At 47.9% G+C, this 10,818-nt stretch overlaps 1 protein-coding gene across 2 annotated transcripts in view; it reads left to right on the top strand.

The window, feature by feature from the left end:
* The first annotated feature begins 782 nt into the window (after positions 1-782).
* The window catches only part of LOC115162375 (cysteine-rich motor neuron 1 protein), a 51,163-nt gene continuing 41,127 nt past the window's right edge, over positions 783-10,818 (top strand). For both annotated transcript variants that reach the window (XM_029713613.1, XM_029713612.1), the window contains exons 1-3: positions 783-1,538; positions 9,612-9,773; positions 9,991-10,164. In XM_029713613.1, the coding sequence (XP_029569473.1) occupies positions 1,250-1,538; positions 9,612-9,773; positions 9,991-10,164 (625 nt within the window). In that variant the 5' untranslated portion in view covers positions 783-1,249. The remainder of the gene's footprint in view (positions 1,539-9,611; positions 9,774-9,990; positions 10,165-10,818) is intronic.

The following is a 10,818-nucleotide window of genomic DNA, read 5'->3' as shown; positions in this document are numbered from 1 at the left end:
TTGTAAACAGTATTGTAAGTGGCACAATATGACGTACCTCATATAGACCTGACCAAGATGTCCACTGGTCATTGGCACCACTACTTTAGGTCTCCACTGGTCACTGCACTGTCTTTCTATGGGCAGAGAGAACTCAAGATGTGGCTGAGCCTTGCTTATTAACAGCTCTCTGAAGTGGACAAGGGCTATTGGATAGGCAAATTATACTTTGACATGGGCCAACAACTGGAGTTATTGGGATTGAATGATGTCCAGTGTGCAGATATTAATTCTATTCGACGAATTAAGCAATGTGCCCAGCATGTTTTTGTGTTTGTGTTTAACTGAGATCACACCTGAATGCTGGTCTACATGCTTCTTGAGATGCCCTAGTGTGCAGCCTACTGATTGAAAAACATGTATATGTTGAATTGCATACAAGCATAATAATCAATTTCATATTTCAAAATCAGTTACAATGAGCATTTACCATAATCCTCAATTGAATTGAAAATATATTAAAATAGAAAACAGCATGTTCTAAATGAAAATGTGATTTAAAAAAAATTCAACTATGCATTTGTCATTAAGTTAAAAAGTATAAAATAAAAGTAAAAGTGGAAAGAACATTCTGTTCAACGGGACTGTCAAGGTTATATTGAGAATACATACCTATTGCGTAACAAAATGAGAGGACCAGCCGAACGATTAGGGGATATCTAAATTCAAATCCTCCCTCCGTTCGCTACTTGTGACTGGATGGCGTCCATGTCAGTCAAGAGGAAGGGGTGCTGCTAATTTCTATGTGCCTGTAATGTCAATTTGGGTCTCAGATTGCATCCCCGTGTTTTGGTGTTAGGGCATCCTCACTCCTCTCCAAACGCAGAAGACAGACACACGCGCGCAGTGGATGTCGTAGATCGCGGCGTGAAAGTAGCATCATATTATTTTAATTGAAACGACACTGAAAGTACACATACCTATTGGCATCTCTTCTACCGGAGAGACCAGACCTGCAGCATCCGTTCACTTTTCCACGGTAGGCTATTGTAGACTGGGCTATATGCTGCCTAGTCTGTTGTAGTGAATGTACTGACAGCGCAGGCACCAACAACTTTTTTAATTCATTTTTCAACGGCAACTTTTACATTCTGGAATAACATCCAACGGACCTCGCGGATTTCATGTGGCGATTCACTTGACAGAAGAAAATAGTCTGCTAACATTTTTAACGTACCGAACTTGTTGGACTCATCATCAGCTTTGAAATATGTTCAGTAAGTGTTTGGTCACATTCTTGCATTTCTCAATTCTGGTGCGTGTGTTGATGGCTCATGAATGTAAGCCCTGTGATATCCGGACGTGTCCGCCGAAAGCCTGCGAGAGCGGCCGGACTCTAGCCAAGGACCCGTGCGGATGCTGCGACCAGTGTAGCCGGCTGGAGTGGGAGCCGTGCGGCGGCGAGGACTGGGAACTGGGCTACTGCGCCTTAGGACTAACCTGCGCGGCTGTCAGCCAAACGGGAGCTGCAACGCTCCCTGATATAGGAGTTTGTAAAGGTGGGTAGCCTATGTCTAAAATAAGACTTTTATCACTTTATGAATAAAGTAGTCCCAATTAAATGTTGGTATTGTTTCCCATTCTGAAATGTGAGCATAACCTAGAGTGGTACAAAAATCTTTATTTTATATAAGGCTACTAGGAAATCATTTCTTATTGATTGATGGAAGAATAGGAGGTTTGGCTTTGAGGTTCCAACAACACGATTGTTCACCAAGATCACTCTCAGCTCAGGGCATAAACGTTTCATCTCCGTAGTAAGTGACTACTGTCATTTGGCTTGGCTGCACTACAGTGTGCAGGCCAGTTCATGATTCTATTGACTGTGCTGTGTTAACATTGTCTCTGTTCTTAGTGGGTTGGTTGGACCAGATTTCAAGGTTTAAGTAGCTCTTGACTGCCAACAGAGGATATCTCATGTTAGATAGACTGTTCACTTTCCCCATTTAAACTCCAGCTCTCTTCGCTTGCAGGCATGACAATAGGTTTGGCAACCGCTTTGGCAGCATGCCTCCACGTCAGTCTTACTAGAGTGCAGACTTTACTGCCAGAGCCCAACCTGACATCTCTAAAAAGTCATTGAATTGAGATTAAACAATAATGAATATTTAAAAAGCATGGGCGGCTTAACAATGGGAAATATGTTGACTGTAACTGTGCATGTACACTTGAAGTACTCTGTCTTAATTTGATCCTGAAACAGATTGGCTGTCCTTGTAGAAAGTGTTTTGCTGTGATGTGGCTGCACAATCAGTGGGCCTGTGATGTGGCTCTGAGGGCTCCCTTGGGGTCAAGGCAAAATTGGCAGATTTCTCTGAATGACCTTACCATGAATCACACTGTAGTGTCCCTGCCTTCCCTCCTATCAGACCCATGTCCTATACCAGTTGTATACTAACAGTCTATAAGGCTGTTGTGCACATGATATCCCTGGTTCCCAGGAAGATTATACTCCAGAGGCTGGCTCTCTAAATCTCTTATAGGGCCTCTAGGCTACCCATCCATCACCATTGTGTGTGTGTGTGTGTGTGTGTGTGTGTGTGTGTGTGTGTGTGTGTGTGTGTGTGTGTGTGTGTGTGTGTGTGTGTGTGTGTGTGTGCGTGTGTGCGTGTGTGCGTGCGTGCGTGCATGCAGGCGTGCATGTGTTCTAGCCAAGATTAGCTCTTTACACAGTTGGTGAGGGAGGACAAGAGTTTCCCCCTGAGAGAGGTGGGCATGGTCAGGATCACATCAAACACCCTGCCAGTCAGTCCCTCACCTGGTCTCTATCCAGACTGAAATAAAGGGATTGCATGGGACTGACATTAGCAGAGGTGAGGGAAAGCAGTCCCACGTTGGGGCCGGATCTACATGACCCTGCCCTCCATCATCACGCTGTGGGGTCTGGAGGTCCGGGGGTCTCTGACCCTAGGGTGTCCCAGGAGACAGTGTCCCTGATTGGGCTTTATTTAAGGTTGTGCTCAGAGGCCTTAATCCCCTTTCATACCCCCAGCTACTTCCTCTGTCAAATTAACAACTTTGAATGGGTTCAAATGAATGGCTTCCATGATTGAGTCGTGCCTCTGGTCCCTTAGCGGTGGGCCCCAGCACATGCACGTGGCCCCCCAGCAGAGTTGGCTGGGTGCGGGTAAATAAACACCTCACAGGGCCCGGGTTGACCCGGGATTTCCCTCCCATGCCAGGGGTAGAGTATTAAAGTGATTGGGTCGCAATCAGGAGTAGGGGGTAAATGTTTCCGCTCTCTGATCCCTGCTTCTCTCTCTGCTCCTTGTTCTGGGTGGTCAATATGGAAGAGTGATGGAGGTCGAAGGAAGTAGACCAAGTATTCATGTGATGTCTGTAGTAGACAAACGTGTACAGTCAATGAGAAAATATTTTGTACAATTGATATTGAACAGAATGCAAAATATCCAGTAAGTGTAAGCTTATGACGACGTTTGGACTGGATTTGCATACTGTCTATTAAATGCAGTCATTTTGAAGGACCATTTTCAACTTAAAATCAAATCAAATCAAATTGTATTTGTCACATGTGCCGAATTCAACAGGTGTAGACCTTTCAGTGAAATGCTTACTTACAAGCCCTTAACCAACAATGCAGTTTTAAGAAAGTAATTACTGAAATAAACTGAAGTCAAAAAATAATAATAATGAAGAAGAAAAATAGCTAATAATTAAGGAGCAACAATAAAATTAGAGGTAAAGGCAAAGTAAAGTAAAGGTAAAGGTAAGGTAAAGTGACTATGCAAGGATAATAAACAGAGAGTAGCAGCAGCGTAAAAATGGGTGTGGGATGGGGGGACAATGCAAATAGTCTGGGTAGCCATTTGATTAGCTGTTCAGGAGACTTATGGCTTGGAGGTAGAAGCTGTTAAGATGCCTTTTGGACCTAGACTTGGCACTCCGGTACCGCTTGCCGTACGGTAGCAGAGAGAACAGTCTATGACTAGGATGGCTGGAGTCTTTGGCAATTTTTAGGACCTTCCTCTGACACCGCCTGGTATAGAGGTCCTGGATGGCACGAAGCTTGGCCCCAGTGATGTACTGGGCCGCACGCACAACTCTCTGTAGTCCGTTACGGTCGGATGCCGAGCAGCTGCCATACCAAGCAGTGATGCAACCAGTCAGAATGCTCTCAATGGTGCAGCTGTATAATTTTTGAGGATCTGAGGACCCATGCCAAATCTTTTCAGTCTTCTGAGGGGGAATAGGCTTTGTCGTGCCCTCTTCACGACTGTCTTGGTGTGTTTGGACCATGATCATTTGTTGGTTATGTGGACACCAAGGAACTTGAAGCTTTCAACCTGCTCCACTACTAGCCTTCCCTGTAGCTCAGTTGGTAGAGCATGGTGTTTGCAACACCAGGGTTGTGGGTTCGATTCCCACGGGGGGCCAGCACAGAAAAAAAAAAAATGTATGAAATTGTATGAAATGTATGCATTCACTACTGTAAGTCACTCTGGATAAGAGTGTCTGCTAAATGACGTAAATGTAATGTACAGCCGCGTCGATGACAATGGGGGCGTGCTCGGTCCTCCTTTTCCTATAGTCCACATTATCTTTTTTGTATTGATCACGTTGAGAGAGAGGTTGTTATCCTGGCACCACACTGCCAGTTCTCTGACCTCCTCCCTATAGGATGTCTCATCGTTGTTGGTGATTAGGACACTGTTGTGTCGTCGGCAAACTTAATGATGGTGTTAGAGTCGTGCTTTGCCATGCAGTCATGGGTGAACAGGGAGTACAGGAGGGGACTAAGGATGCACCACTGAGGGGCCCCCGTGTTGAGGATCAGCGTGGCAGATGTGTTGTTACCTACCCTTACCACCTGGGGGCGGCCCGTCAGGAAGTCCAGGATCCAGTTGCAGAGGCAGGTGTTTAGTCCCAGGGTCCTTAGCTTAGTGATGAGCTTTGAGGGCGCTGAGCTGTACTCAATGAATAGCATTCTCACATAGGTGTTCCTTTTGTCCAGGTGGGAAAGGGCAGTGTGGAGTGCAATAGAGATTGCATCATCTGTGGATCTGTTGGGGTCGGTATGCAAATTCGAGTGGGTCTAGGGTTTCTGGGATAATGGTGTTGATGTGAGACTTGACCCTCCTTTCAAAGCACTTCATGGCTACGAACGTGAGTGCTACGGGTCGGTAGTCATTTAGGCAGGTTACCTTGGTGTTCTTGGGCACAGGGACTATAGTGGTCTGCTTGAAACATGTTGGTATTACAGACTCGTGAGGGACAGGTTGAAAATGTCAGTGAATACACTTGCCAGTTGGTCAGCGCATGCTCGGAGTACACATCCTGGTAATCCGTCTGGCCCTGTAGCATTGTGAATGTTGACCTGTTTAAAGGTCTTACTCACATCGGCTATGGAGAGCGTGATCACACAGTCGTCTGAAACAGCTGATGCTCTCATGCATGCTTCAGTGTTGCTTGCCTCGAAGCGAGCATAGAAGTTATTTAGCCCGTCTGGTAGACTTGTGTCACAGCAGCTTGCGGCTGTGCTTCCATTTGTAGTCCGTAATGGTTTGCAAGCCCTGCCACATCCAACAAGCGTCGGAGCCGGTGTAGTACGATTCAATCTTTGTCCTGTATTGTCGCTTTGCCTGTTTGATGGTTCGTCAGAGGACAAGGCGGGATCCGGGTTAGAGTCCCGCTCCTTGAAAGTGGCAGCTCTGCCCTTTAGCTCAGTGCGGATGTTGCCTGTAATCCATGGCTTCTGGTTGGGGTATGTACGTACCGTCACTGTGGGGACGATGTCATCGATGCACTTATTGATGAAGCCAGTGACTGATGTGGTGTACTCCTCAATGCCAACGGAAGAATCCCGGAACATATTCCAGTCTGTGCTAGCAAAGCAGTCCTGTAGCTTAGCATCCGTGTCATCTGACCACTTCCTTATTGAGCGAGTCACTGGTACTTCCTGCTTTAGTTTTTGCTTGTAAGCAGGAATCAGGAGTATAGAGTTATGGTCAGATTTGCCAAATGGAGAGCGAGAGAGGGCGAGGGAGAGCTTTGTATGCATCTCTGCGTGTGGAGTAAAGGTGGTCTAGAGTTTTTTTTCCCTCTGGTTGCACATTTAACAATAAAGTGGTTGTTTATTGTTATGACAGCTGTGATTAGGGAAAGTTGCCTGTGAATCCAAACATGTAGATAACTAACTTCACCCCCAAAGGGTATTGCACCACTTGAGTGATATCAATGTTTGGCCAGGGTGTTTTTGTTTTAGCTGTCTCACTGTGTTAGTGCCCCCTCTTCTCTCTTCAAAGCTCCCACCTTCTCCAGAGCACTTACATACCACCTCACAGAATGTCTGTCCTCAAGAGCACAGACTGGACACTGTGTCTTGTCCAGTACTTCTTCACATGCTGTCCACTTCCCTCTTCCTCTAGCATTATCTAATATTTCAAAGACTTCCTTTTTAGCCCACTATCAGCCACAGGGTCTCAGAGGTCAACTTTCCCATCGCAGCTCCAGATGCCAAGACAAGCAGTCTCCATGGCTGAGAGGACTCCCCCAGAGACCCAGCTGTGATCCAAGCCCTGGCCAGAGTCAGAGCAGGACCAGGCCAGGCCAGCTGAGGGTCAACCTAATCATTAGCTACAGTAATTAAAGGTTCACCCCCCCCCCATCCTCTCATTATGCTTTGTCTACCTCCTGCCTCCTACTCCTGAAGCATCCCACAGACTCAGACACCCAGTGTCAATGACTGCCACGTACAAATACTCTCCTAGGCACAGAAAAGTCCAGAGATAGAAAAAAGTTGGAGGTGTGGATCATTTAAAAGTGACAGGAAATGAAGAAGAGTGTTGGCGAGGCAGTAGAGGTCTGTTTGAAAAGCCTGCTTGTCCTTTCTCTCTACCAGCTGGCTGGTCTACCCAGGCTGCCTGATAGACAGAGGAGTTTTCTATGAGATGACATTTCAAGGCCAAGCCAAAGATAATATGGGTAGTGGGTACTTCATCCTCCCCCCTCTACTCTCCCCAATGTCTAATCTGGTTTAGCTCATAGAGACCATGACTGTCTGCCACCCAATATTTAACTCTGGAAATAATCACTTTTAGAGTCTCTGAAAAATATTCTGTTTGGCCACATTCACACTTCGAGCTCCAGAATGAACACCTCAGAGAGAGCCATGGGTTAGTCTGGGTGACCACTATAGGCTACATACAGAGAGCTCTGCTTCAAGGACCACTTCTGAAAGGATTAGAAGTTCCTCCCTGTTTTCCCTCAACATCTATTAACACAATTCTCAATTTCTTATTAATAAATTAACTACGTAATTTTTCTTAAGTATTTTCTTCAAAGCCAGCCAAGATGTTTCATTCATACACCATCATATTTAATGAATCATCACTGCATTGTCTCCTGGCCCATAGCAGAGTATGAAAGCAAGGCCTCCCTTTCTGAAAGGAAAGAATGAAAAGTATAGCCATCGCACTGCTCAGGCACTCATTTTCTACAACAGTTCTAAATGTGTCTGTGAGAGAAGCCAGCATATTTTGATAAGCAGTAATCAAGTCTTTACGTTGTTGATTGAGGCCCAGGGGCTAAGCCGTTGGAGGGAGAGGAGAGGAGCAGAGCACTGTGCTGTGGCGTGTTCTGTTTGAGCCTGTTTACTCTGTGGCAGGCAGCACTGCATCAGGCATGAACAGAGCCACCCTGTGGGGGTCCCTGAGGAGCAGAAAGGGGGGCTCGCCCCGGCAGCTGACGTGGTGGGTCTTCTGATCCCAGGGGTTTGGTGGTAATTAAGCCACATGGTGAGAGGGGCCCTGTCTCCCCTCCACCCTCCACCCTCCACCCAGCATTGTCATTAGATGTGTTTGTGTAGAGCTCAGCCTGGAGGAGCTGGGTCATTCCACGAAATCAGTCCCTTTTGGTTAGTGAATTATTCCTTTCACATAATTGTAACATTCTGTCATGATGAGCACATGTTCACCTTAATGAAAACATGTTTTCCCATCTCAAGAGGTTAAATAAATAAAATACTACTGTAAGTGACTATTAAGTGCCAAATAAAGTAACGGGGTTGACCGTAATACATGGTTGACCGTAACAGGGTTTACCTTAACAGGGTTGAGGATTTCATCTTAAATCATCCATAAATCCCCTTGTGACGGGGGGATTGGAAGCTTGCTGTGTGCAACAGGGAGTTTTATTTATTTTTCTTACATTTCTAGCCTGTCTATCTATGGGTAACAGTGTTGACGTGTTATGCTCGACCTACTCATTTTTCCACCACAAAACACCAGAAAATGGCCAAAAAGAATAGAACCAGCTCACCTGCTTTTACACCATGATTTGACTATCAGATGTTCAATGTTTCTTATGTAGTAAATAATAATAAAAAATAATAGTCTCACCGTATTAAAATAAGAGTTCAGTTGGCATAACACGGTTCACCTTAAAATGAGGGACAGGCACTTTTTTTAACCTTAAAATGAAACACTAATCACATGGTTTGGCATGGGCCATGGTGTAGGTGGTGGCACACAGAGAGCAGAGGAGGAATTAGTACAGCCAGCAGAGGGGAACCCTGGGAGGGCCCTTCGCTGTGGAACAAAAGCAAACACATCAGCTCAACAGCGGTGTTATGGCACGATATGTAGGGCAGGAATAGATCAGGGAGGGATGGCTGATGCAGCCCAGGCCCCACTATGCTGCGCTGGGTTGCTCTCATGCAGCCCAGGCCCCACTATGCTGCGCCGGGTCGCTCTGATGCAGCCCAGGCTCCACTGTGCTGGGCCGGGTCGCTCTGATGCAGCCCAGGCCCCACTGTGCTGCGCCGGGTCGCTCTGATGCAGCCCAGGCCCCACTATGCTGCGCCGGGTCGCTCTGATGCAGCCCAGGCCCCACTATGCTGCGCCGGGTCGCTCTGATGCAGCCCAGGCCCCACTATGCTGCGCCGGGTCGCTCTGATGCAGCCCAGGCCCCACTATACTGCGCCGGGTCGCTCTGATGCAGCCCAGGCCCCACTATGCTACGCCGGGTCGCTCTGATGTAGCCCAGGCCCCACTGTGCTGCGCCGGGTCACTCTGATGCAGCCCAGGCCCCACTATGCTGGGCCGGGTCGCTCTCATGCAGCCCAGGCCCCACTGTGCTGGGCCGGGTCGCTCTCATGTAGCCCAGGCCCCACTGTGCTGCGCCGGGTCGCTCTGATGCAGCCCAGGCCCCACTGTGCTGCGCCGGGTCGCTCTGATGCAGCCCAGGCCCCACTATGCTGGGCCGGGTCGCTCTCATGCAGCCCAGGCCCCACTGTGCTGCGCCGGGTCACTCTGATGCAGCCCAGGCCCCACTATGCTGCGCCGGGTCACTCTGATGCAGCCCAGGCCCCACTGTGCTGCGCCGGGTCGCTCTGATGCAGCCCAGGCCCCACTATGCTGCGCCGGGTCGCTCTGATGCAGCCCAGGCCCCACTATGCTGCGCCGGGTCGCTCTGATGCAGCCCAGGCCCCACTATGCTGCGCCGGGTCGCTCTGATGCAGCCCAGGCCCCACTACCCTGTGCTGGATCGCTCTGATGATGCTTCTCTTCTTGTTCTCTCCTCTCCTCTAATATCATGTCTCCTCTTCTCCACAGTTCTGCCTGACAGCCCGGAGGCTGGGTTGGAGGATGAGCGCTGCCCCCTGCAGACGGGCTGTGACAGAGCGGGGGCCATGTGTGTGTGTGACGTCCGTCACTCCTGCCTGGGCTCCTTCTCCTACCCTGACATGGAATCCTGCATGAGGGCCGGCAAGACAGGTGAATCTCCCGCAACTAGCAGTCAGGAGCAAAGAATGCAATCCTTTGAACGTTGCTAATCCGTATCAGATGTTGAACGCTGGTGACTAACATATCTTAGTGATGACACACAAGCTCAGGCTTTGCATGAGGGTGCCCCAGTGTGGATCTGTGTGGTGCTATTGTCAGTGACTCATGATGACTAACTATGTCCTGTCCCCTCTTCTCTTTCTTTTAGAGAGCCGTAGACATGAGCACCGGGACAGGCACAGGGAGAAGTTTGTGGGCCCCTCCAACCCAGCCTGCATGTTTTCTGGGTGCAACCTGACAGGACAGGGCTGTGTGTGTGAGTCCCAGAGCTGCTACCACCACTTCGCCTACATCAACCGCAGCCAGTGCCAGGAGGCCGCAGGTAACCTTGAACTAACCTAAAACTAACCCAAAGCTAACCAACAACTGCTCAAGTCATATTGCAGAAAGTGGGCTGATGTAGTAGCAGATACAGTGAACAAAATGTAGATGCAGATTCCAAAACAGATCTGACCTTTTTTATCCTACAAAATCCTTGTATTGCTGTCTTTTACACAATCTCTATTTGAGTTGATCTCAGCTTATTAAGCATATGTGGTAATAGTGATAGGCATGTACCCTAATATTTACGTAGAGTCATGTGCTACCTGACTCATACAGTACAGCGAGTCAGCACAGCCTGTGAAAAATCACAGAGGTGTAGTTGACAATCAGTCAGTCTATTTCAAAGTCCTTTCCATGCCAACACTGAGACAGACAGAAAGGCAGAGAGAAGTTATATTATGAGGAGAATGCACTGCGGAAATATGAAGTGTTATAAATCTGCTTACACAGTGTTCAGGCTGTAAAGTGTAACAGTATAGTGTGTTGGCTGAATGCTGTCCCTGTCCAGGGTTAAAGCCCTGAGTAAGGAGGAAGATGGAACTCCACAGAGCTCAGGTACCAGAGTGACTATTATGGGCTGTTTGTTTAAATGTGATTCATAGAGAGGCCATGTGTAAGTATCCATGTAGCCGACTCTCTGACTGGCACTTTT

The sequence above is a fragment of the Salmo trutta genome, chromosome 25, assembly GCF_901001165.1.
Source record: "Salmo trutta chromosome 25, fSalTru1.1, whole genome shotgun sequence".
NCBI lineage: Eukaryota > Metazoa > Chordata > Actinopteri > Salmoniformes > Salmonidae > Salmo > Salmo trutta.
The sequence above is the reverse complement of the archived record's forward strand: the minus strand, read 5'-3'. Positions and strand labels throughout refer to the sequence as shown.